This window comes from Mauremys mutica, chromosome 4, assembly GCF_020497125.1.
Source record: "Mauremys mutica isolate MM-2020 ecotype Southern chromosome 4, ASM2049712v1, whole genome shotgun sequence".
NCBI classification, from domain to species: Eukaryota; Metazoa; Chordata; order Testudines; family Geoemydidae; genus Mauremys; species Mauremys mutica.
Window position 1 is genome coordinate 163,283,606 of NC_059075.1, and position 27,252 is coordinate 163,310,857.

Below are 27,252 nucleotides of genomic sequence, written 5' to 3' on the forward strand. Positions count from 1 at the left end.
GGCAACCCTAGTAAGGGGGCCAGGTCTGGGCCGGGAACAGAGCTGCGGCTGGGGGCCAAGGCTGGAGGGGCAGGACTGGGGCAGGAGCTGGGAGTGGAACCAGGAGTAGAAGCCATGGCCAAGGCTGGGGCTGGGGTGAGAGCCAGGGTCAGAGCAGAGCTTGGGGGGGGCAGAGCAGGGCTGGGTGCCACTCCCAACGTGGGCTACCTCAGACCCTGCTGCCCCCCCCCCCCAGTTTGGGGACCTCTGATTTAAACACACTGTCTCTGCCTACATTAATTGCAGCATTAAAGGGACAGCATCAAGTCAAAATGGATCTGAAGTCTGTGCTTTGGGAGAAAAGGCTTAACGACACCTAAGACCCACAGGCCCATTGAGATCATACCACACTGAACTGTGACCAGGGTCTCAAGACTACATTTATTAACTCAACCCTGCCCCGGCCTCTGGCAGAATAGAGAGTCAGGGGATGGACAAAGTGACAGAGTCAGGCAGTGTTGGTGTAGCCATGTTGGGCCCAGGATATTAGAGACAAGACAGGTGAGGTAATAACTTTTATTGGACCAACCTATCTGGCGAGTGAGACAAGCTTTTGAGCTACGCACAAGATTTCTTCAGGTCTTTTCCCTATCAATCACTGGGCAGCCAGCTGAGGCCGGCTAGCGTGGAAAGAGACACTGGCTAGAGCAGGAACAAGGGCAGCTTGTTAAAACTACTTGGAAGGGGAATGCTCCGAGCCAGGTAGTGACACCGAGCAGAGACTGCTTCCCTTAGGAGCCTATATACCTGCCTTGGGATCACCTGGGTGGGTCCCCACCTGCGGAATGGCTGAACCCTGGTTGAATGGTAATTGTCTCTGCAGGCCGGCTCAGGGAGGACTCATCAGGCTTAGGTAGGCTCAGGCCCAGAGGTACAACACAGAGAGAACAGCATCAGGAATATGGGTGGGTTATGAAATTATCTGTTTTATTGTACTGCTTGACAAAGGAAAAAAGACAATACACCCAAGTAGAAAGAATACAAATGTATTTTCCTTCAGGTTTTAGACAGACAATAGGTACAAATGCTTTTGTGAGCAATTAATAGCATTTGGGATGTTTAATGAACCCAAAGGGAGTGAGCACATGGGACAAGATGGAATCCTGAAGACACGCAGAGGCAAGGTGTCTCCTTTACTGAGATAACACAGGATAAAGCCCTTTTCGGAGGGCGGTGGGGAACGGACACTTCAGAACACCGGCCCCGAGCATTTAATTCCTCACTTTATAAACTGTACTTATGGGATAACTGCGACCTGGAGATGTTATTAAACACCCCGGAGATCACAAGCTTACCAAAACCATCTGCCTTCAAAACAGAGCTGCAAGTTTAATGACAAGAGACTTTTAGTGCCACTTGCTTGTAGTCTGGCCTCATCAGATATTTTGGCACTTCCAAGGAGAATGTGGAGGCAGGAAGGAAAGTGAAAAGGCCGAGTCATCTTTGAACCTCAAGGAAGGTCCAGTTCACGTTCTGAGGGAGAGGAAGTTATTTAATCCAAACTGGTTTCACTAGGTCTAAAGAGAGGAGGTTCGCTCAACTCTGAGCTAGCTTAGCCAGGAAAACCCTCCACGTTGGGAGATCCAAAAATACAGAGTGAGCCCCCATGTCTGAAGGGTTTTTATGCAAGAAAACAGCCCAAGTGGGAACACACAGGGGTACCTGGGGCAGGTGGAGTATTAATAAGGAGAGTTACGCTGGGAGTTCTCCTAGAATTGTAGATCTTCCTCAGCTGTGGGATTTTCCATATACAGAATCTTTAGTTGAAGGGGCATCCAGGTTTGCCCGTTACAGTCACTCAACAGATGTCTCTGTTTCAGGCGTATTCTGCAGGCACCAGTCTGACGTTACTTGGCACAACCTGTTCTCCAAGCCTCCGTTACGCTGGCTCTAACTCTAGCTCTGGAAGCTGTCCTTGTCCTGTGCTCGTCACAGTCACTGGTGGCATGAAGGGCCATACACAGACCCTTGGTGGCTGGAGTCTGAGAAGGCAGACATTTATACCATTCCGTTCCATTAGGATGGGCTACTTCACCTGGGAGGAAGAAAGAGAGAAAGAAGGACTCAGAAAACGCTGAGGGACAGGGAAACTTACACATGGAGTAATAGCTAAAGCAAGACGTCAGTGCAGTTTCCACTCCCGCGTATGTCAGCATCTCAGAGTATCTCCACCCATTTCCATCACACCAACACTAGGAATGCAAGAGCTCAGAACTGTCTTCTCACACGCCCTCCCGGGCAGCCTGTGGTGTTCCCGGCTGGGTCAGACGACCATGAAGCTCTCCCATTCCCGTGGAACGTAGGGGACGGACTTGCTATTTCACCTGGGAGCCATTTGTTCCAGGGCAGCCTGCAGAGATTTCCGGAGAGCTGTGTGGTTGAGATCCAGAGCACCAGACAAATGTCTCCGATGGGCTGGAGTAATCTGTGAAGGAAGAGGGAAAAGAAGCTGTTTAGGCCTCTCTGGCTTTGATTCAAAGGAACGGTGGCTGGTAAGAGTTAGTTTCTTTCTCTTCAACAACCGAGTTCCACTGAGCTACGTGTTACCCTGTGTTAATAGCCTGAATTGGGAGCCCAACTGGAGACGCACTGGGCCTGACTTTCAGAGGTGCTGAGCAACTGCAGCACCCACTGATTTCCATTGGAGCTGTGGGGGGTGTTGTTCTGCAGCACCTTCCGTCCAAGAAATACTCAATGCCTCTGAAAAATGAGGCCCTTGGTGTCTGACGCAGAGCTCCCCAAAACGGCAACACCCAAAAGCAGGGGCCACTTTTCAAAATGTCCTTTCCATGCCCCTCCAGCAGGCAGGAGCTCAGAAAGGTCTCAGCCAAAAGGCCCAGCCTGAATACACTGCATAGAACTCAATGCATCTGCTTGCTGGGGTTCCAGGCATTCTAACAGTTCTAAACCTGGTGCTTAAACCACTGAGTCCATTGTTCAGAAGGGGTGACTGATTTTGGGCCTTGGGCCTGGTTTTCCAGAGGTGCTGAATTGTGGGTGCTCAGCTCCTTTGAAAAAATCAGGATTTAAGTGACTCTTCCCAAGTTCCAGGTGGATCAGAACTGAGGAATTCCAGATGCGCCGTGTACAGTCAGTTAAGGCAGGAAGTGAAGAAGAAAATCCCATCCAACTGAAAGGTATTTACACTGAGATCCCTTTCACCAACGAGATGGCGCAATGGACACCCTAAGCGGAGCTCATGTTTGTGCAATTTCCTCTTGGCCCTGTGCACATAAAAGCAAGACACCCCCTTCCCCACCTCCTGGACTCACAGCTCTCAGTCTGGACTCACATTGCTGCTGTATATGGTCAGCACAGCCATCATCAGCTTGGTGTAACTCATTGACCTAGCAAACTCCTGGGCCAGCCGGCACAGTTTCAGGACCAGGAGGTTAAAGAGCTCAGGGGCCAGCTCCACCTGAAAGAGAGACGTGGACATGGAGCAAGGAGAATACAAGGAACAAGGGCCATCTCAGACACCAAGTGTCCTAGACTGGCTCACTGCAGGTTCTGGATGAATTGAACCAAAGAGCAGTCAGCACCCACCAAGAGCAAGGGCACCCAAATACCCTGGGAAATTGCCAGGTGCCTGAAGGCGGCATGGGAGGGACACAGACTGCAGCTGCCCTCATCTGTAATATGGAGGAACTGCCAATGAAGACTATTGGTCCCAGCATGCAATGCTCCATCTCAAGCTACACAGCCTAGACATGGTAGCATGGGCAGTGGATAATAACTGTGGTGGCTTGGGTCAAGGTGGAGTCCTGCTCTGGGGGGAGAGAGGACTCCAGGGCATCAAGCCGGCACCTTTCGTCACTACTAAATTCACACACAGGTTTTTCAAAAGGGTCATTTAAATAAATCAGGAGAGAATGTGTTTGCTCACCTGCCTTCCCAGCAATGTCTGCACAACAGTGATGAGCTCCTCTGACCATGGCATCTCAAGGACCTGGCTGGAGAGGAGAATAAAGCCAGGGCTACACTAGAAACTCTGGCTGGTATAATAACGTTGGGTAGGGGTGTGAATAATGGTGACACGTTTATACCAGCGCAGACGGAGTTTTACCTCTTACTTTGTTAGAGGACCTGGTATAAGCTATGCCGATAAGGGAATTCTTTTGCCAGTAGAAGCTGTGTCTGCACTAGGGGCAGTTTGCGGGACTAGCTAGACCAGCAAACCCTTTCTAGTGTCTATGCCTGAGAAAGCGACATGGCTGAACGGCGAGCACTGTTTGGAACAGATCAGTGCTAACTGCCCGCCCCTGCTCGCACAGAATTCTCCAGGGTATACGGCCCTCATGCTGGCCCCACAGTTCCCATGTGTGCAATGGAGTGGATTGTGTGCATCCAGGACAGTACCTGGCCCTCAGTCTGGAGTGAGCGAGGACTGCCTGCCTGCACCAGTGGGCGATACCATACCCTAGTCATTCCTGTGCGAGGGGACACAGAGTGGGTAGAAATTCCTCCCCTTCTATAAGCATTTACCTGAGTACCAGCCTCACATACTCTGGCTCCAGGCTGTCCTCTATCAGCTCGCACACTAGCTTTGTCCGCTCGGGGCCTGCAACGACAAGATGGCAGCGTTGGCCACAAGCAGTCACATCCCATCCCCTTCCGCCCACCCCCAGTCAGCTCCACCACCGCACACTGGGCATGTCCTCACAGCCCTGGCTCCTTGACCTGCTGCAGGGCAAAGGCCTTGTCTGCCATGCTGGAAAGAGTCTGGCTTCCCCCTGGCCACATGGATAGAATAATTGATACCAGTCCTGGTCAGAGAGAGTCTCACATCCAAAGAGTCCAGCTAGAGGCTGTTGTGTCTCACTCCAGACATGCCACTCAGGGCCTGGTGTCAGAGGGCACCGCTCCTCTCAGGTTGGAGTAGTGCCACCTTACACCAGGGCAGAGCTCATCCCTTGAACCGGTGTTCTGGGGCAGGGGCTCCTTCTCCCACTCAGTCTGGATCAGGAGTTCTCAGGCATTCGCACGCCCTGGGCCGCCAACAACCACTCACAACCAGACTGCTTCGTTCACTCCGGAATACACAGTGTCTGTTGCATGGGCGATGTGAAAGAAGGTGCCAGTCAATGCTTGACAGGGCTTTCCCGGGCACTGAGGAGCCCTAACTCTTAGGTGACTTAGCAGGCTGGTTGCATCAGAGATGGCGAACAGGAGCAGATCTGTGGTCTCTGACTGTAAGAGACAATGACTGGTGACCCACAGATCAGGTAACGCAGCTCTCCGGTGTAGTGAGAGCAAGTTGGCTGCATGCCACATACATCCAGCCGCAGAGGGGCCCTTCTCCCTGTAGGACGAGCTGTGAACTCACCTGCCCCCGAGGCCTGCAGGACTGGAGTGAGCAAGGCACAGCAGACTGGGCGAGCATACTTGGAACAGAACGAGGTCAGCGCAGCCATGAGATGACGGGAGGCCGGCTGGGCCAGCGAGAGAACCTAGGACATGGAAGAAGATGCAGAACAAATACAGCTTAGCATGGAAATGCAGGCCCTGTCGCCTGGACCCTTTCCATCCCTGGGCCGGTCAGTGAAGCCCGGGTGTTTAAGGGGCCTACAGGGGGAATGTTACCAAGTCTAGCGCATACCATTTAGAAAGGGCACAGTCCCCCTGCTGAAGGGGAAGGGAGATCAGAAGGAACCAGCACCCGTTCCGTGGTGTTTTGCTCTATTCTCTAAAGTCAGGGGATGTCTTGGGGACAGGGCACAGACTCTGCTCCAGCCAGGCCGAGGTCCCTTTCTCTGCTGCTCGGGCCCTTTGGCACTGTTGGCAACCAGTGAGCTCACAGAGCAACACCCAGCCAGTGCCATGGGCAGTGATCTCAGATCCAAGCTTGACACCCCTACTGGAGACCCCATGCCTTCCTCTCACCACATCATCTGCACCAGCGACTGCAAAGAGTTACAAAAGGATCTCACAAAACTGGGTGACTGGGCAACAATATGGCAAAAGAAGTTGAGTGTTGATAAGTGCAAAGTAATGCACATTGGAAAACATAATCCCAACTATACAGAAAAAGTGATGGGGTCTAAATTAGCTGTTACCACTCAGAAAAGAGATCTTGGAGTCATTGTAGATAGTCCTCTGAAAACATCCACTCAATATGCAGCAGCAGGGAAAAAAAAAATAACTAGCCAAATGTTGGGAATCATTAGGAAAGGGATAGATAAGGAGACAGTAAATATCATAATGCCACTATATAGATCCATGGTTCGCCCACACTTTGAATACCCGTGTGCTGTTCTGGTGGCTGCTTCTCAAAAAAGATACACCTCTACCCTGATATAACGCTGTCCTCGAGAGCCCAAAAATCTTACTGCGTTATAGGTGAAACTGCATTATATCGAACTTGCTGTGATCTGCTGGAGCACGCAGCCCCCCTCGCCCCCCCGGAGCACTGATTTACTGCATTATATCTGAATTCATGTTACATCGGGTCACATTATATCGGGGTAGAAGTGTATATTAGAATTGGAAAAAGTACAGAGAAGGGAAACAAAAATTATTAGGGGAATGGAATAACTTCTGTATAAGGAGATATTAAAAAGACGGACCGTTCAGCTTGGAAAAGAGACAACTGAGGCAGACGATATGATACAGGGCTATAAAATCATGACTGGTGTGGAGAAGGTGACTAGGGAAGTGTTATTTACCCCTTCACAGAACACAAGAACTAGGGGTCACCCAATGAAATGAATAGGCAGCAGGTTTAAAACAAACAAAAGGAAGTATTTCTTCACACAGCGCAGAGTCAACCTGTGGAACTCGTTGCCAGGGGCACTGGGTTCTGTGTAAAGTGGGGCTTTCTTGAGACTGGAGTGCATTTACAATAAAGCATGTTTTGTTAGTCTGGCCTTTGCCTCCACTGGCGTCCAATGAGGTAGAAATCCAGTTCAGAAGAGACCACACTGATTAGAATTAGAACCCCAGGCGGCCTGAAACCAGGAGGTCCAGTTCTCTGCACTAGGCAGTAGACTTGTAGACAGAGCCCACTGGCATATAAACAGGTCTCCCCCACCAGGTTAGAGCTGCCCCAGGGTATTCCCGGCTGCAGCATGCTGGGTGGCTCACTGAGATGGAGAACAAGGGACAATGGTCTCAAGTTGCAGTGGGGGAGGTCTAGGGCCTTGTCACCAGCAGTTACAGCACCGCTCAGAGTGCGCTGAAGGGAAACTGCTGTTGTGTGTTCACACTGTCAGCTGCCTGCGCAATAGCATGCTCACACTTGTGGCCCTTGCAGTGGTGCACTCTGGGCAGCTATCCCACAGAGCACCTCTTCCTCTTCTGCCACTAGGAGTTGTGAGAAGACAGAGGGGGTCGCAGGGCATCCTGGGTCCTGTCCCAATGCCCCATGATGCATTGGTTCGCATCCCAGCAGTCCCTGTGCTTCCGTCTGCATTTGGAGCCATTTTTCAACGGTTTGTGTACTGTGCACTTTGCCTCTTCAGGCTGCAGGAATGGATCCCGAGCTGTTGACCAGTGTGCTGCTCGCTCTCACTAACACGTCACAAGTGGCAGTGGAGTTCTTCCTTAAACTACAAAGGCAAAAGGAGTGTGACATTGATCTCGCCGCATGTACTAGCTACGACACGAGATTGTTTGTGGCATTCACGGAGGTGCTGACCACAGTGGAACACTGCTTTTGGGCTCGGGAAACAAGCACTGGGTGGTGGGATCACATCGTCATGCACGTCTGGGATGACGAGCAGAGGCTGCAGAACTTTCGCATGAGGAAAGCCACATTCATGGGACTGTGTGATGAGCTTGCCTCAGCCCTGTGGCGCAAGGTCACGAGAATGAGAGCTGCCCTGCTATTGGAGAAGAGCGCGGCGATTGCATTGTGGAAGCTGGCTACTCCAGACTGCTACCAATTGGTCACTAACCAGTTCGGAGTGGGAAAGTCGACTGTTGGACTCGTGTTGGCGGAAGTGTGCAGGGCCATTAATAGCAACCTGCTCCAAAAGACCATGACTCTGGGCAACCTGCGTGACATTATGGATGGCTTTGCACAAATGGGCTTCCCTAACTGCAGAGGGGTGATAGATGGCACACACGTTCCAATTCTGGCACCAGACCGCCTAACCACCAATACATTAATTGGAAGGGGTATTTCCAATGGTTCTCCAGGCGCTTGTGGATCACTGTGGGCCTTTCACAGACATTAGCGCAGGCTGGTCTGGAAGGGTGCATGACACACTCATCTTTTGGAACACTGGTCTGTTCAGAAAGCTGCAAGTAGGGACTTTCTTCCCAGATCAGATCACCTTAGGGGAAGTCAAAATGCCCATTGTGATCTTGGGAGACCCCACCTACCCCTTAATGCCGTGGCTTATGAAGCCATACACATGGCACTTGACAGCAGCAAAGAGTGGTTCAACAACAGGCTGAGCAAATGCTGAATGATTGTTGAGTGTGCTTTTGGCCGTTTAAAGGCCCACTGGAGCTGCCTATATGGGAAGCTGGACCTGGCTGATGACAATATTCCAATGCTTATAGCCACGTGCTGTACGCTCCATATTTGTGAAGGGAAGGGTGAAAGCTATCAGGGATCGTCTAAAACAGTATTTATTCCTGCCATGAGTGCAGGGGACTGGACTTGATGACCTCTCGAGGTCCCTTCCAGTCCTAGAATCTATGACTCTGGGTACATCTACACTACGGGATTATTCCGATTTTACATAAACCGGTTTAGTAAAACAGATTGTATAAAATCGAGTGCACGCGGCCACACTAAGCACATTAAATCGGTGGTGTGCGTCCACGATCCGAGGCTAGCATCGATTTCTGGAGTGTTGCACTGTGGGTAGCTATTCCGTAGCTATCCCATAGTTCCCGCAGTCTTCCCCGCCCCTTGGAATTCTGGGTTGAGATCCCAGTGCCTGATGGGGCAAAAATCATTGTCGCGGGTGGTTCTGGGTAAATGTCGTCAGTCATTTCTTCCTCCGGGGAAGCAACGGCAGACAATCATTTTGCGCCCTTTTTCCCTGGATTGCCCTGGTATAGGCCATATCATGGCAACCATGGAGCCTGTTTTGCCTCTTGTCACTGTCACCGTATGTGTACTAGATGCTGCTGACAGAGGCGATTCAGCAGCACTACACAGCAGCATTCATTTGCTTTTGCATGATAGCAGAGATGGTTATCAGCCGTTCTGTACCATCTACCATGCCATTGTAAATTGGCAATGAGATGATGGTTACCAGTCCTTTTGTGCTGCACCATCTGCTGCTGTCATAGGTGCCCTTGGCTGAGATCAGCCGGGGGCACAAAAGACAAAAATGGGAATGACTCCCCAAGTCAATCCCTCCTTTATGGTATCTAAAAATAGAATCAGTCCTGCCTAGAATATGGGGCAAGTGTACTAGAGAACCAGAGAGCACAGCCACTCCGTGTCAGATCCCGCAGAAATGATGAGCTGTATGCCATTCACAGGGGGTGCCCCTGCAACAACCCCACCTGTTGATTCCCTCCTCCCCCAGCCTTCCTGGGCTACCGTTGCAGTGTCCCCCATTTGTGTGATGAAGTAATAAAGAATGCAGGAATAAGAAACAGTGACTTGTTAGTGAGATATGAGGGGAAGGCAGCCTCCAGCTGCTATGATAGTCCAGACAGGACATTAAGCAGTGTGCGGGAGAGGAGCCCAGCATCCCACTGCTATGATAGTCCAGGCAGAACAGAATCTTTTCTTTACATATGAAGGGCAGGGGCTGATGGAGCTCAGCCCCCTGTTGCTATGATGAAGATGGTTACCAGCCGTTCTGTACCATCTACTGGGAATGATCAGGAGTTTTTTACCCAGGCGCCCCCAGCCGACCTCACTGGAGGCCAGCCAGGAGCACTCACGGGATGATGATGAGGACAGATACCAGTCCTTTTGCACTGCACCATCTGCCACAAGGCTGATGATGATGGATATCAGCCATATTGTACCATCAGCCACCCATGGGGGGGGGGCAAGGATGCTGCTGTTGACTGCTGCAGCATCGCGTCTATCAGCAGCATTCAATAAACATAGGGTGACATTTAAAAGAGTCAAGAGAGAATTTTTTTCCCTTTTACTTCTGGGGGTGGGTGACGGGGATAAATTGACGAGCTATGCCCTGAACCACCCCGGACAATGTGTTTGACACTACAGGCATTGGGAGCTCAGCCAAGAATGCAAATGCTTTTTGGAGACTGCAGGAACTGTGGGATAGCTTGAGTCCTCAGTCCCCCCTCCCTCCCTCCATGAGCGTCCATTTAATTCTTTGGCTTTCCGTTACGCTTGTCACGCAGCAGTGTGCTGAGTCCCTGCTGTGGCCTCTGTCTATAGATTTTTAAAAAATGCTTTGGAATTTCGTCTTCTGTAACGGAGCTTGATAGAACAGATTTGCCTGCCCATACAGCGATCACATCCGTACGGTCCATGCTGGAGCTCTTTTTGGATTTGGATTTCAGACTGCATCGCCACCCGTGCTGATCGGAGCTCCACGCTGGGCAAACAGGAAATGATATTCAAAAGTTCGCGGGGCTTTTCCTGTCTACCTGGCCACTGCATCCGAGTTCCGATTGCTGTCCAGAGCGGTCAGTGGTGCACTGTGGGATACTGCCCGGAGGCCAATACTGTCGATTTGCGGCCACACTAACCCTAATCCGATATGGTAATATCGATACTAGTGCTACTCCTCTCGTTAGGGAGGAGTACAGAAACCGGATTAAAGAGCCCTTTATATCGATATAAAGGGCCTCTTAGTGTGGACGGGTGTGGCGTTAAATCGGTTTAACGCTCCTAAAAACGGTTTAAACGCGTAGTGTAGACCAGGCCTCTATGAAAGCTTCACTCAGGACTTAGACCACTGAGGCTCAGAACCTGGAGGCTGAATTTGAACAGCCAGAGACCAGGGCTATTAAAGGGGCACAGCGCAGAGCCATAAGGATCAGGGATGCCTGGAGGCAGCAATTTGAAGCTGAAAGCCACTAATATTTGTTGCTATGCTTGGGAGTGCAGGGCTTGTAATGCTAGGAGGTGATTGGTGCAGACAACGCAGTATGAATGTTTAACATAATTGCTCAGTTTGCAGTGCTAGTATCGCCTGGAGTGTGTATGGTTGGCGCTCCATAATATTTAAGAGCGGCTCTGTGGCATCATTCCAGCATGCCGCCTTCTCCTTTCAGTCCTTCTTCCTGCCACTCCTTCAATTCCTGTTTCTCTGCAGCGGAGTGCATCATAACGCAGGGCCGCCCAGAGGTTTCCGGGGGCCTGGGATCTTCGGCGGCGGGTGGCCCTTCCATTCCAGGACCCGCCGCCGAATTACCGCCAAAGACTGCGCTGCGCTTCGGCGGTAATTCGCCAGCGGGGGGGTCCTTCCACCCTGGAGCGGAAGGACCCTCTGCCGGCGAAGACCGGGAGCGGAAGAAGCTCCAGGACCCGCGAGAGTTTTCTGGGGCCCCCGGAGCGAGTGAAGGACCCCGCTCCAGGGGCCCCGAAAAACTCTCGTGGGGCCCCCTGCGGGGCCTGGGGCCTGGGGCAAATAGCCCCTCTAGCCCCCCACCCCACCCTGGGTGGCCCTGTCATAACATCACGCAGAAAGTCCTCCTTAGTTCTGCGTGGCCACTTTCTCATTCTGTGCAGCCTTCCAGCCGGCAATAACAAAGAGGGAGGCTGGGCTCCCAAGGTCATCTCTGGAGTTTAAATGCAACATTTTACAGAAGCGGCATTGTTTGCAACACACAGACCACTGATCCAGTGATTTAAAAAAAAAAAAAAGCCAGTCTTCACACACCTGTCACTAACTGGTTGACCCTAGGCAAGAACACATGAGCCAGAAGACCCCCAAAATGGCAAGTAGCCGCAGGGGCAGGGGCATTCAGTGTTCCTGGACCCTACTGTACACTGGGCACATGGCTCTTGGAGAGCCAGCACTGGGGCGGGGAGGGGCTGATAATCATTCCTTTCCCCACATTTTCCACAGTATGTGATCATTATGGAAGAAATCTCACTGCTGAGGATGAGCAGGGAATCAAGGGAGGATCTTCTCCAAGACTGCGGCTTCTGCCCTGGCCCTTATGCGGCTCGCCTGTGTGCAGCAATGGTTCCCTCCCCACCACCCCCCGGTGATGGCACAGTCGTGTGGAAAAGTTACCGTTAATGGGGCAAGAAACAAAGCAGCTCTGCCAAAGAACCTGCGGCAGCGGATTGCCCAGTATCTCCATGAGAGTTTCCTGGAGATGTCAGAGGCAGATTCCCATGAAGTGAGGGAGTCAATCAACAGCCTGTTCTGCCACTCAGACTGGGCATGTGGGGGTACGTGCATCATACAGAGACAAGCCTGCTTTCTGCAACCCTCTTGCCCCCAACAACTCCACTTACCAGTGGCCTCTTCTCCTGTTTGCTTTGCCAACATCTGACAGCTGTGACTGGCTAGGCTCCTCCAGGGGTAGAAAAGACCTCATGGCTTCATGCATCTCTGACCTCCGAGTCGTCCTCTGCCTCTGGGTCCCCTTGTGACTCCACATCCTCGTCCCAGATTTCCTCCTCTTGGCTCTGTCCATTCTCCACTGGCACGCGAGCCACTGAAGTATCCACAGTGGTGTTAGCAGTGGAGGTGAGGCCGCCGCTGAGTATCGCATCCAGCTCTTTGTAGAACCAGCAGCTCATGGGCACAGCACCAGAACCACAGTTTGCCTCCCGCACCCTGCGGACAGGGCCGGCTTTAGGAGGTGCAGGGCCCAATTCGAACAGTTTCGATGGGGCCCCGGCAGGGATGACTTAAAAAAAAAACGTAAAAAGACACGTGGGGCTTGTACTCATCGGGCAGTGCTCCAAGTCTTTGGCGGCGGGTCCTTCACTCACTCCAGGTCTTCAGCGGCACTGAAGGGCCCACCGCCGAAGTGCTGCCAAAGACCCAGAGCAAGTGAAAGACTTGCCGCTGAAGTGCTGCTGAAGACCCGGAGCACCGCCAGGTGAGTAAAAATTAAAAAGGCACCTCTAGCCAGGGAAGGGATTCTCACTGGGTGCGAGGCCCTCTTAGGCGCGGGGCCCGATTCGGGGGAATTGATGGAATAGCCCTAAAGCCGGCCCTGCCTGCTGTAGGCATCCCACAGCTCCTTCACTTTGACCCTGCACTGCAGTGTGTCCCGGTCATGGCCCCTTTCTGTCATGCATTGTGAAATGTGTCCATAATTCCTACAGCTGGAGCACAGCTGGGACCAAACAACTTCCTCTCCCCAAATGCTGATGAGGACCAGCAGCTCAGCATTGCTCCAAGTGGAGGATCGCCTGGTCCGTGGAGCAGGCATGGCCACCTGTAAAGATGAGCTGAGACCACGGCATGTATCACCAAGGGGGACTTTCAAAATTCCAAAGGAATTTACGGGGTGGGAATGACAATTGGTCACCTGAGGGCAAGGCAGTAGAGTTCAAACTGATGACCAGAGAGATGAGAACAGGCATTGTGGGACACCTGCCAGAGGCCAATCGCAGCACTGTCAATCGACCAGGGTGTTTACACTGGTACCGCAGCACTGTAGCCCTGGCGCAGAAAGCTGTACGCCTCTCGTTGGGGTGGGTTTTCTACAGTGCTGCAACTGCGCAGTTTCTGTGCACCAAGTGGCTTAGCAGTGTGTACACCTCGGGAGTTACAGCGCTCAAAGCTGCTTTACTGTGCAGAAACTTGCTAGTGTAGACAGGCCCTAGGCTGGATATTGGGAAACACTATTTCACTAGGAGGGTGGTGAAGCACTGGAATGGGTTACCTAGGGAGGTGGTGGAATCTGCAGCCTTAAGAGGTTTTTAGGGCCCAGTTTGAAAAAGCCCTGGCTGGGATGATTTAGTTGGGGTTGATCCTGCTTTGAGCAGGGGGTTGGACTAGTTGACCTCCGGAGGTCTCTCCCAGTCCTGATCTTCTATGATTCTAGGACATTGCAGACTGGAAGGATGGGAATGAAAAACCCAGACCAGCCACAGGCTGCAGAGCTTAACTTGCATGCGCAGGCCTGTAAGACCCCACACAATCCTCCACCCACTCATCACCACCATTCCCTAGGGTCTCAGGCAGGGAGGGGGCAGCCTGGCTCTCTCCTCCTCTCAGGCTTTGGCAGTGTCTCAGCTTAGAAAACGCCTAGGCCTGGAATAGGTCTCAGGAGCATTGGCAGAGCTGTGTGAGGGGAGCCCACGGCTGGGATGGCAGGAGGCTGCAGTAGGGCAGGATGTGGGGCACTGGCACAGCTGTGAGGGGAATTCCAGCCCTGGAATAGCAGGGTCAGGCCGTGCTGATGTGTCTACCTTGAACTGGCCCACTGGCCTCCAGAACAGCACGTTGTTTGCCTTTGGTCTAACGGCTCCGGGGCTGAGTCACTGCCAGGCTGCAACCAAGGCTTTAATGACAGCGTGAGACTCTTCTGTGACTCCCACCAAATCATGTCTAAGTGTTTACTAAACATCTTTCAGTGAGCCCAGGGCAGGCGCAGGGCCAGACCTCAGGCACTGACTGTGCTGCAACAGGGAACCATGGCAGCTGGACAGAGACTTTGGGCAACCAAACCACCCATCTCACTCCGGCACAAACCTGCCTCCTTCAGGCAGGCCCTGCCCTTTGACTCTTGCCCTGCTGGGCTTCTCAAGAAGAGTGGCAGCTTTCGCTGCTGCCCAGGTGAGTTTGCATCTGGGCCCAGTGATGAGCTGCCAAATTTTTAACAACGGGTTCCCTCCTCCCTCCAAAATTTTAACAACGGGTTCCCTCCTTCCCCCCCCCCTCCAGGGGGGGGGTCGTGCCCCATCCAACCCCTCATGTTCCTTGACACACACACTCCGAGACCCCTGACCCATCCCCCCCTTCCCTATCCCCTGACTGCCCCTTGCCACCCCACCCAACCCCTCCTCTCATTCTCAATGGCCCCCCAGAACCCCTACCCCATACAACTACCCCTTCTCTCTGTCCCTGAGTGCCCCCACCACCTCATCCAACCCTGCTCTTTCCTGACTGCTCCCCCGGACCTTTGCCCCCATTCAATCCCCCTGTTCCCTGCCCTCTGACCCCCCCACCCCCAAACTCCCCTACCCTCTCTCCAACACCCCCTCCCTGCCCCCTTACCGCGCTGCCTGGACGTGGCTGGGCCGGGACAGGAGTCGCGCGGCCGGAGGATGCGGCGGGAGCCCAGCGGCCGGAGCCAGGTGGCTGGCCGGGTGGAGCCAGGGAGGGCTGCGGCCAGAGCTGGAGCCGGGCAGCCGGGGCCGCCGCCACGCCCAGACCCGCGCTGCCGGAGCCCGGCCCCCTGGCAAAACAGCAGGGGCGGCTGGAGCCAGGGGGCCAGGCCGGGCTGGAGGTGGGGGGCCGTGTCCAGAGCCGAGCATCCCGGTAGGTGGGGGCACGGCAGGGCCGGGGGGGGTGCGGCCGGAGCCGGGCGGCCGGGGAGGGGTTCGGGGGGGGGTCGGGGACGGGGGGCCGTGCCGCAGCCGGTGAGGGTCGGGCGGGGACCCGGGGCCGGGGGGGGCCGGGGGGCCGGGCAGGGTCCCGGCCGGGAACGCGGGGGGGGACGGGATGCGGCCAGAGAGGGTCGGGTGGGGACCCGGGGCCGGGCAGGGCCGCGGGGGGGGGATGCGGCCAGGGAGGGTCGGGCGGGGAGCCGGGGACGGGGGGGGCCGGGCAGGGCCGCGGGGGGGGGGATGCGGCCCGGGAGGGTCGGGCGGGGACCCGGGGACGGGGGGGGGCCGGGCAGGGCCGCGGGGGGGGGATGCGGCCAGGGAGGGTCGGGCGGGGACCCGGGGGGGGGGGGGCCGGGCAGGGCCGCGGGGGGGGGGATGCGGCCAGGGAGGGTCGGGCGGGGACCCGGGGACGGGGGGGGGGCCGGGCAGGGCCGCGGGGGGGGATGCGGCCAGGGAGGGTCGGGCGGGGACCCGGGGACGGGGGGGGGCCGGGCAGGGCCGCGGGGGGGGGATGCGGCCCGGGAGGGTCGGGCGGGGACCCGGGGACGGGGGGGGCAGCCCAGGCCCGCGGGGGGGGGATGCGGCCAGGGAGGGTCGGGCGGGGACCCGGGGGGGGGGATGCGGCCAGGGAGGGTCGGGCGGTGACCCGGGGGCGGGGGCGGGTGGCCGGGCAGGGTCGCGTCCGGGAACGCGGGGGGGGGGACGCGGCCAGGGACCGGCCGGGGCACACGCCCCCCCGCCCCCAGTTTCCTACCTCAGCGTTGTCTTCCTGGGCCGGGGAAGCCTGCTTGCTTCTCAGCCCTCCCAGGCTTCCCGCGCGAACAGCTGATTCGCGGGAAGCCGTGGGGGAGGAGAAGCAAGGAGGAGCTTCATGGCAGGAGATGGAGGTAGAATTCGCAACGGTTCGCGCCAACCGTTTGCTAAAATTAGACACCGGACAGAGAACTTTAGCATCGGGTTCTCTGTCCGGCGTCTAATTTTAGCAAACGGTTCGCGCGAACCGTTGCGAACCGTCTGCAGCTCACCCCTGTCTGGGCCATGGACGCCTTGTAGGCTCCCTGCACGTTCAGGCTGGTGTTGAACTGGAGCAGGGTGTGGAGGGAGGGGGGCACGAAGCAGAAAGGTCAGTGATGATGGTGGGGGAGCCAGTTGGCTTATAGCCAGAAGGCAGCAAATCTGAACCTTCAGCTACAGGACTCCATCCATATTCAGCTGCCCTGTGTTCCCAGCAAACGGCACCTTGAAGAGGACTTAAAGCTCTTGATCTCAATTCAAAGTGAGACTGGAATCCTTCCTTTGGCCTGACTATTTCAATGCAAGTTCTTTAGGGCAGTGTATCTATTGGGTTTCCGGGAAACTGGGTGGGTGGAAGCCCGCCCACTGCTAAGTGATCCCTTTAGGGAAGTGTAGTGGGGTGGTCCCCTACTCCTGTCTGGGAGGGCTGCAGTGGTAAAAGGAAGTGGCCGCAGCTGGGCCATACCCCATCAGGCCACAGCTGGCCTGTACAAAAAGGCTGGGAACCAGAAGCTCAGATACTTTCCCTCTGCATTCAGAGAGAGGGAGCCTGGCTGCAGGGAGCTAGACACAGGGTACCTGAGTGGAGCAGGGCTGGGGAAAGGGAGAGGATCCGGGGAGCTCCTGCCTGGAAAGCCCCAGGCTGCGGCCTAGCAGAAGGCCATAGGTCCTGGGGGTTGCAGAGGGCAGCCCAGGAGTAGGCCAAGGCAGCAGGTCCAAACCCAACCTTGCCAATGATGAGTAGGCTGATACTGCAGTCTGCCCCAGGGGCTAGACAATGACTGGCAGTAGCCTTATACAGAAGTGAGGTGGGAATAGTGGGTGGGGTTCCCCGGGGCGGGGGGAGACCCTAAGACTGAGGGGTTACTGCCACGGGGCAGCGCCCCACATAACAGGGCACCGGGTCCAGGAGGGACATGGGGGCCAAGTGGCAGGTGGATCACCGGCCTGCAGAGGGCGCTCTGGGCTGGAAATCGAGCTAATTCCCAAGGACAACCAACAGGAGGTGCCGACAGGGGTGAGTCCGCACGGTTACAGGCAGGGACTGTGTTTTACAGTGTTCGCTCAGCAACTGGCACGGTGGGGGCCTGAGTGCAGCGAACTAATTAACTAATAACGCCACTCCTCCGCTGAGCAGGAGTGGGTATCAGGCCCTACAGGTTGATTTCTCCTCCAGTAGGAAGCCAGTGATATGGAGTCAGGGTACTGGCTTAGTGCCGCTTGTTTAGTTGCTGTGTATAAAACAGTCCTGGGACAGCGGGGGTCAGACCGCAATCAGAATCCTCAGGCCAGACACCAATGCCTACTTCCCAGGGAGCAACTTCGCTCCCAAGAAGTGACTCCAGTTAGAGACATTCAAGGCAGAGAAACAACTCTCCTGCTGCTTGCAACAGCTCCCCCATGAAAGAACCCACATCCCAAAGCTAACCAGGACTTCCTAAGCGTGTCTTCCAAGACTGTGTGCCACTCACACCCCAAGAAAAGGGATTTCTAGGTCTGTGTATAACAGCACCACCTGCCAGAACAATAAGCCTGGGCTGGCTCTGCTGCAGCATGCCACACAAGGCCAAATTGCCCATCCAGCCTCTTATGGTTTGGGTTGATTTGGGCCAGCTGGGTCACGGCTGGTTAGAATTTGGACTCAGAAACTTTTCCTGGTTTCATCTCCAAGCCATTTCTTGGAGGGAGGGGGTGGGGGGGGCAGCCAGGCATTCAGGGCATGGGTGCCAGCTGGGCACAAGGCTGTGAAGGGACAGGATGGGAGTCAGGTCCCTTGTAGGTTGAAGCTGCAGCACAAGGTGTGAGTGGCAGCTATTTCCCTAGACCACAGCAACTTGCTTAATAACTCCAGGGTGAACAGCCACAAGGAGATGAGGAAGGAAACCCACATGAAATGGCTGTGACAGCTCCCCCTTCCCAACCTTCCAGCCACAGGCCGGGATTGCAGAGCTCTGGCTCACTCCCCAAACCAACCTGGCCACAAGAATTCCGGGCTTCCCAGCTCCCACCCCAAACCCTCCCCTGACTTTCTACAGTTAGGGGGGAGGGATAGCTCAGTGGTTTGAGCATTAGCTTGCTAAACCCAGCATTGTGAGTTCAATTCTTGAGGGGGCCATTTAGGGATTGGGGGCAAAAATCTGTCTGGGGATTGGTCCTGCTTTGAGCAGGGGGTTGGACCAGATGACCTCCTAAGGTCCCTTCCTACCCTGATATTCTATGATTCTGTCCACTTTCTCCTGATGTCCTGCTCCAGACAGCTCTCCTTGATGCCACGGGGATGGAGAGGATCCTCTAAATCATAATATATGGAGATATATTCTATCTCATAGAACTGGAAGGGACCCCAAAAGATCATCAAGTCCTGCCTTCACTAGCAGGACCAAGTACTGATTTTGCCCCAGATCCATAAGTGGCCTCCTCAAGGATTGAACTCACAACCCTGGGTGTAGCAGGCCAATGCTCACTGCCCACTCATCTCCCCTCCATTCCCAGATCACCCTGAGTCTGGGAGCCTATGACTGGGCTTCACAACATCTCCATAAAGCTGATCGTTGAGTAGAGGACCCCCACCCCAGCCCTAGGTGCGCCGCAGAGCCCAGTGGGTGAGCCTCTGCAGGACTCAGCTACCCTGTGCCTTCCAGGGTCACTCGCCCCATGCGGATCTGTCTCTGCAGCCTCCTACCTGGAAAGGAAGTAGCCTCCAACAGCTCTTTTGTTGTAAGTGGCTTCCCAGAGGCCTGGCCAAGTCCTGGCTGCCCCTGTCCAGTGCTGAATCAGTGGAGCTTCCCCATTCATGGAGGCAGGTGCAGGGAGAGCAGATGTTTGAGCAGGGGGGTGGGAAATAATCAGCCAATCATGTGGGAACCTGTCTTCAGCATAACCCAAGGGCCAGCCCCATCCCTGGCATTGGTTGGCGAGAAGAGGTGGCGAGGGAGCCCTTGTGAATGAAGCCCCCACACCAGCCTGCATAGATGTGCCTCAGCTCTGAGCCACTGAGACCCAATACTGAGGTCCCAGGGCAGTTCAGTCTCCACAGTCCATGGGTCTCTCTGGTCACAATGCCAACTGGGGTGTGGGCCGAATTAGCACCAGTGGGAGCGTGTAGGGGAGGAAGCTACGCTCCAGCCACCCACACCCTGGGATCCAGGCTGAGCCCCCAGCATCCAGCTGTGCAAAGCCTGGGGGACACCCCATGAAATCACCCCCCTGCCTCCCACCTCCACCATTTCAGGCCTCTTGTAATGATGCTTTCCCCACCCAGCAGGAAGAAGCCCCCCCCCCAGCCTAGTCCTTATCGCTGGAGCCCTGCTCTAGTCAAGCCCCTCTGCTGGCTCATAGACTGAGCGTTTTACTGCAGAGACGTGGGCAGCAGGCAGGCTCATGGGTGCTTAGGGCAGGGGGTGCCAGGCTACAGGACCTTTGTGGGTCGAAGCAGCAGCAGCGCAAGACCATGCAAGTCAAGGGAGGCTGCTAAGCTGACACCGAATGCGTGCCTCTGATATTGCCCAACCTCTCCGAAAGAGGCTGTTGCACAAAGCATTGGTTAAATATCACTAGACCCAAGGAAAACATTGCCTAAGAGCCCCAGGCACACGTCCAAAGGAAACAGATCATCACAGGCAGTTAGCTGCCCAGAAGGATGCCTCAGCATATCCTGGATCCATCCCCATGTGAATTCCAGCACCATTTGCTTCCCCGCCGGCCTGGTGAATTGGTCAGCATGCTCAGATATTGCAAAGGATCCCCAGACTGGCAATAGCCAGCGTTCTCTTCCCAGTACTGGCCTCCCCTACATGCACCGTGCTCCCCCCTCTCACACCACCTGATCCCCAAGGCCCAGAGAGAATGAAAGGGGGAGACAGTTACCAGGCTGAGCAAGCATCACCTCAACCAGCTCTCTCAGCCCAGCTCTGCTGATTTCCCAAAAGCACGACCCATCACCCACTGCTAGCCCAACCTGGGTTCCACCCCAACTGTCCCCCCCACCTCCTGAGCTCTGCCCATGCCCCTCAATCCCTACCCACACCACAGCCCCAGATTCTCCCGCCGCCATCCCTTAGCTCTGGCAATGCACCCACATCCTGACTCCATTGTCCCAGGGCCAGCTCTATGCAGCCATTCCCCAGCCCATTCCCATCCCTGTCTCCCCTAAACTGTCCCTCCCTGGGTCCATTGATCCTTGTTTCACCACAGTCCACCTCGCCTTAGGAGTCAGTAATGCTCTGAAGTGACCAGGATGTCGTCACAGTGCTGGATAGGCAATGGAAATGCCTGTGGATCCCTGGTAGGACAAGCCAAGACCCCATCACTTGCCAAGGAGGGCAGGTAACCCAAACTCTAGCATGCAGCAGGGAAACAGAAAACAAGTGTCCTTAGAGATAGATACAGGACAGGCCCAACAAGGAAAATATCAGAACACCACTGGCCATCACATACAGCCCCCAGCTAAAACCTCTCCTGCACATCATCAATGATCTACAACTCATCCTGGAAAATGATCCCTCACTCTCACAGACCTGGGAGGGCGAGCAGGCCAGTCCTCACTTACAGACAGCCCCCCAACTTGAAGCAAATACTCACCGCAACACAGAAACACTAACCCAGGAACCATTCCCTATAACAAACCTTGTTGCCTGCTCTGCCCCCATATCTACTCTAGCAACACCATCATAGGACCCAACCACATCAGCCACACCATCAGGGACTCATTCACCTGCACATCTACTAAGACGATATATGCCATCAGGGACCAGCAATGCCCCTCTGCCATGTACATTGGCCAAACCGGACAGTCTCTATGTAAAAGAATAAATGGACACAAATTGGATATCAGGAATAGTAACATACAAAAACCAGTAGGAGAGCACTTCAGTCTCCCTGGACATTCTATAACAGATTTAAAAGTAGCCATCCTTCAACACAAAAAACTTTAGAAACAGTCTTCAAAGAGAAACTGCAGAACTAAAATTCATTTGCAAATTTAACACCATTAATTTGGGCTTGAATAGGGACTGGAAGTGGCTAGCTCATTACAAAAGCAACTTTCCCCTCTCCTGGAATTGATACCTCCCCATCAATTATTGGGAGTGGACCACATCCACCTTGATTGTATTGGCCTTGTTAACACTGGTTCTCCACTTGTAAGGTAACTCCCTTCTCTTCATGTATCAGTATATTTATGCCTGCATCTGTAATTTTCACTCCATGTGTAGCGCCCCTCTCCACCTGATTACCTCCTTTACTGGCAATCTACTTACAGGTTCTGATGGACAGGTCTGGGTTCTTTTGGATCCCGCCACCCACTCAGTAGGGTGAATCTTTTTTGGTTATGAAATTAGTTGGCGGTGCCTCCACCCCCCTCGCTCCTTCCTGGCAGAGTCACCAGGGCAGCTTGGGCGGAAAATTCTAACTACAGAGGAATCCCCACTTATTTGCCAGATAGTTGGAGACTTCCAAGAAATAACACAACACATAAAATATATTCAACACAACAATTATATTAAACAGGCAACAATACAACATAACAGGGGAAACACTATTTTTAGGGTCACCGGTGCCCACACTTAAAATACCCGTGTCAGGATGTAACAAATGCAAAACTAGTGTCCTGTTGGTACGCGTACTTTGCTGGGGCCCTTGATGACCGATACAATTCTCTGCAGAGGTGTAGCAGTGTGGCTGACTGGGTTCAGTACAGCCCAAAAGACCCACAAGTGGGAGGAGGTGGTGAATCCCTCCACAGGTGTAATAAGCGGTAAATTATAAAATCCTCAAACCCTCACTCCCTGGCTTGAGGACACAGTTCAGGGAGTAGAGGGTCCCCAAAACAAATACCCTGACTAACTAACTAAAGACAAGGCACTCACGAACTCCACAAATGATCTTCAGGGTTGAGGATGATGCTGGACGATTCCAGGGGCTGCTGTCCGTTGGCAGGGATCCTCCTCAGGCAGGAATCAGCCCTGGACTAGCAGTGCTGACCATGTGGGGACTGGTCTCACCAGGGGAGCTGGAGGCGAACCCAGCCTGGCTGGGGAAATTTCTCAGCAAACATAACAATTGGGAATCATCCGTGAGGAAGGAAAACCCAGCTGGGGAATCTGGTGTCAGGTCCCTAGAGGCCAGTTCTCAGGGGGAACCCTGCTTGCAGGCCTGGGACTCACCAGCTCCCCTCAAAGCCTGTTTGGCCTTTCCCTGGCTGGCTCCAGCCTCCCCTCAAAATGGCTTCTCCCTCTCCTCAACTCCCTGGGAGGGGCATCTCCACTCCCTATTGGTTGCTGGGCAGACTCTGAGGTTGCCTTGGCTCCTCCTCCCTGAGCTGCCAGCAGACAGAGCTCCAGGAATCTCCTTGGGGGTTACACATGCATCTGAAGAAGTAGGTTTTTTATCCAAGAAAGTTTATGCGCAAATAAATCTGTTAGTCTTTAAGGTGCCACCGGACTCCTCATGTCATCCCTGGAGCTTCTGGCCATGTGACTGGCAAGTGCAATGGGGACAGATGGAGTGGGTCACTCATCACAAGGAGGTTTGCTTTGGTAGAACATCCCATCCAGCCCATGTCCTTCCATGGGTGTTAAGAAGTAAAGATTAGACCCCCCAGCGGGTGTAATTTAAAGTAGCTCAGCTGCCTTCCATGGAGCTTCCCCAGCTGAGGGTCTGGCCATTGGATGCAGTCCTTCATCCCTCTCCTGGAGAAGGCCATCACTTCCAAACGCCTGAATGCCACAGAAGCACATGGCTTGAGGAACCACCAATAGTCTGTGGAGCCTTTTGTCCCAGGTTAGGAGGTACCAGAAGTTGCAACTTTGTGGTGACCCATACCTGAAATGAATTTGGTAGGTCTCAAGTGCAGTGGCCAGGCATCCCCACCATGGAACCACCTTCCAGAGAGGCCATGGAAAATGGGCCTTGGAAATGTGAACTCCCCTTTCAAGCCCAGCTGTGGGCTCTCCAGGCTAGGGCTGAGGTACCTGGGGAGAAGAGGTGAGGCCAGCCCAGTGTCCCTGCCAGGCCAAGCTGTGGAAGACCAGGGAGCTTTGGTCTCCAGGACTCTCACCCAGTTCCTTTTACCAGTCCTAGAGCCACTTCATTAAAAGCTGCCTCCCCCCCCGCCCCCCAGCCCTCAGATCCCAAGTGCGGAGGAGTCTGTGGCCTGGAGACAGTGCGGGGTGTGGGAGGGAGGATCCAGAGGCTGCAGTACTGATGCGGTCAGGGAGGGAGAGGAGGGCGCTGAGGCTCTGGCATGTGGTGACGGAAAAAAGAGTTTGCGAGACCGGGCCAGGAAATAGTCAGTCGCTCATTCTGGGTAAGAGAAGGAGGAATCCAGGTACCAGCCTGCCAACAGAGGGGTCATCAGCGGTCCTTTGAGCTCATAGCCACAGCGGAGCCATGCTGTCCGGAGAGGAGTCAGCTCCGGCACCTCCTTCGCTCCAGAGGACGGTCTCATTGGTGGAGCCACTGCTCTGGGATGTGGAGGCAGGGGAGGGAGGATGCATGGGCCCAAATGGGGAACATCAATTCTGCCTTTACATCATGAAGCCCAGCTGCCTCCCAGGGTGGTTCAAGGAACCGCAGCTGCCCCTGCCTGGGACATCATGCAGGGTCAGATGCATGGTGTAGATCAGCCTTTCTGCCCCAGGATCCTTTCCCAACCACTAGTTGGGTTCAGCAGGACTTAGCAGGTGCTGTGGGAGGAGAGATAGCTCAGTGGTTTGAGCATCGGCCTGCTATATCCAGGGTTGCGTGTTCAATTCTTGAGGAGACCACCTCGGGATCTGGGGTAAAAATCAGTACTTGGTCCTGCTAGTGAAGGCATGGGGCTGGACTCAACAACCTTTCAAGGTCTCTTCCAGTTCTAGGAGATAGGACATGTCTGTTAATTTAAATCTATGACTGCCGCAGGCTGACAGGAGTAATGGAGTCACCTCTCTGACCCACCCATGGATTGCAAACGCCTGGCTATGTATAACACCCTCTGGTGCATCCTTCTCTCTGACTCCCACTACTGCAGCCTCTGAGCACTTCCCAGGCAGCTAAAGATAGCACAATGACAGCCTTCCTTTCTCCATTCCCAGCCCAGAGAGGAGGGAGCCAGAGTCCTTAACAGAGCTCTTCTGTATTGTTCTGCTGGAAGGCATAAATGGTCCCATCGACCAGTTCTTTGATCTCTAGACAATTGCAGCAATATTGGAGGCTGGGGCTGCGCCAAAGAGCTAGTAGAGGCTCCGTGACCTCCATTTCCTCCCTTTCAGTTTTCCGATTTCCCCCTAGGTCAATCAGGTTCTGGCTGTGGCTGCCTGGAACATTCCTCAGAATGTGGGAATTGATTGGACATGGTGATCCAAATGCCCTCTGTCTGCTGAACAACCAGAGACCATTTTGGGTGAGGCAGGGGCTCTATTTTACTTTATCGCAGTGCAATGCCTTGCCGTTAAATACCAGCGAGGCCGGGAGAGCAGTGAGATTCAGGAAAGGATCCTTCTGCTTGATTCAGGGCATGAGCCGCCTTCTATCAGACAGGAACAGTGGTGGTAGTTGAAGATTCTTAGAGTCACTAGTCGGGGTCTTTCCTTGAACCCATCGCTCACACCGTGCAGCGATTCAGAGACCCAGCACACAGAGGGTGGGGTGAAGGCGAATGCCAACCTGGCTTTCTGCTCACATAGACCCTTACTGTTGTGTATTTGGTTGTCATGGTTTTTGGTTCCTAGGGTAACTGAGTTAGATTATTAGGGGATAGCTCAGCCAGCTTCAGCCGGCTGGGTGAGTTCTCTGAGTCTGTAAATAAAATGGTGGTTTTGTTAGCTGTCTGCTGTCTGGCCTCAAGTGATTTCTTCCTAAACCGGCTGCCCCCAAGGATATAACACTTACCTCCTTGCTCTATGCCTCCTAGTGGGTACCCTGAGTAGTGACGCTAACCGTCACAACTAAACTCACAGACACTGCTCCTAGAGACAGGCTATCCCAGCAGAGCACCAAGCCACAGAGCCTCTGCATGCCAGGCCAGCCTAGAGCAGCCAGCATTGCAGCATTCCTAGACTCAGCCCTGCAGACAGGCCCAGCCCCCTGGCCTTTGCAATGCTGCCCTGGGTGCAGGACGCTGGCAGGGCAGCACGGTTAGCTTGGTCAGGCCCCCAGAGCAGCCTCCGTGCACCAGGTACCTACGTGAGGGTGCAGACGCACTTGGCCGAGTCCCGGAGGTCCCACACTTTGATGTAGGAGGTTGAGACGGTGAAGACCAGCCCCGAGTGGTTGCAGTACTTGATGGACACCACATTGTTGGGGTGGCCCTTCAGCGAGGCGATTTCCTGGCCCGTCACCAGGTTCCACATTTTGCAGCTCCAGTCTGTGAGAGGAAGCAGGAGCACATGACACTGCAGGACCTTTCCGTCCTCAGCACAGGAACCCCACAGCTCCCCCCGTCACTGCCTCCCCCTGCTCCCAGGGGCGAGAGAGGAGCTCAGTCCCCATGGGCCACCCAGCCCCTGGCACCTGCGCCGGACCTGCCAACGGAGGGAGGGTCTATCAGTGCCAGGTAAACACCTGCCCACTAGAGGCTGGGCAGAGGCCCCAACAACTGGCTTCAGGGATGTCACCACACAGCTGTTCAGCCTAATGACTCATGCAACATGAGTCTGCCCTCTGCTGCCCTCTGCTGGGGGGAGCCAGAACTGCACCGGCCCGTTGTGGGGCTTGGGGCTCTCAGGCAGGCCCGCGCTGTCCGAGCAGGAGGCTCGTGTCCTGTCCCTGCAGTTCAGGGCGGCTCAGGCACTCTCTGGGGTAACAGGCTCACTCCCCAGCGATCATACCCAGAGCTCAGCAGCCAGCCCGCCCCCGAGGCGCGCACCTTTGGATCCGGAGAAGAGCAGCTCGTCGGTGGCATCCACACAGAGAATGGACTTGGAGTGTCCCTCCGCCAGGGAACTGCACTGCAGGGGGGCCGTCCAGGCACTCCTGGCACCACCCACGGGGTTAATGAGGCCCCTTCCGTGGGAGAGAGAAAGGGTGTCAGCAGGGGGTCGCTGGCTGGGTGACCCAGGACAAAGCCAGATCCCACCCCGCGAGGCTGCCGGGACCTGCTAGTGGGGCTCCATAAGAACTTAAGAATGGCCGTACCGGGTCAGACCAAAGGTCCATCTAGCCCAGTATCTGTCTACCGACAGTGGCCAATGCCAGGTGCCCCAGAGGGAGTGAACCTAACAGGCTATGATCAAGTGATCTCTCTCCTGCCATCCATCTCCATCCTCTGACGAACAGAGGCTAGGGACACCATTCTTACCCATCCTAGCTAATAGCCATTTATGGACTTAGCCACCATGAATTTATCCAGTCCCCTTTTAAACATTGTTATAGTCCTAGCCTTCACAACCTCCTCAGGTAAGGAGTTCCACAAGTTGACTGTGCGCTGCATGAAGAAGAACTTCCTTTTATTTGTTTTAAACCTGCTGCCTAATAATTTCATTTGGTGACCCCTAGTTCTTGTATTATGGGAATAAGTAAATAACTTTTCCTTATCCACTTTCTCAACATCACTCATGATTTTATATACCTCTATCATATCCCCCCTTAGTCTTCTCTTTTCCAAGCTGAAGAGTCCTAACCTCTTTAATCTTTCCTCATATGGGACCCTCTCTAAACCCCTAATCATTTTAGTTGCCCTTTTCTGAACCTTTTCTAGTGCTAGAATATCTTTTTTGAGGTGAGGAGACCACATCTGTACACAGTATTCGAGATGTGGGCGTACCATGGATTTATATAAGGGCAATAATATATTCTCAGTCTTG

At 54.4% G+C, this 27,252-nt stretch overlaps 2 protein-coding genes across 6 annotated transcripts in view; one reads left to right on the forward strand and one right to left on the reverse strand.

The window, feature by feature from the left end:
* Positions 1-27,252, forward strand: part of LOC123369703 (maestro heat-like repeat-containing protein family member 7) — a 422,324-nt gene that overhangs the window by 191,477 nt on the left and 203,595 nt on the right. The window lies entirely within an intron of this gene.
* On the reverse strand, positions 1,220-5,636 carry LOC123369714 (Fanconi anemia group E protein-like). Its single transcript, XM_045015641.1, has 6 exons — positions 5,366-5,636; positions 4,525-4,600; positions 3,926-3,992; positions 3,332-3,457; positions 2,364-2,464; positions 1,220-2,074 (listed from the first exon to the last, which is right to left on the reverse strand). Exons 1-6 carry the CDS (start codon positions 5,451-5,453, stop codon positions 2,071-2,073), a joined length of 462 nt encoding a protein of 153 aa, XP_044871576.1. The 5' UTR covers positions 5,454-5,636; the 3' UTR covers positions 1,220-2,070.

Bases quoted from the DNA above. Each gene is read 5' to 3' on its own strand.
- LOC123369714 (XM_045015641.1), bottom strand. From the start codon at position 5,453: ATGGCTGCGCTGACCTCGTTCTGTTCCAAGTATGCTCGCCCAGTCTGC. The intron at 4,601-5,365 runs GTGAGTTCACAG...TTGTCGTTGCAG, and splicing joins CCTGCAGGCCTCGGGGGCAG to GCCCCGAGCGGACAAAGCTA. The intron at 3,993-4,524 runs GTAAATGCTTAT...TCTCCTCTCCAG, and splicing joins TATGTGAGGCTGGTACTCAG to CCAGGTCCTTGAGATGCCAT.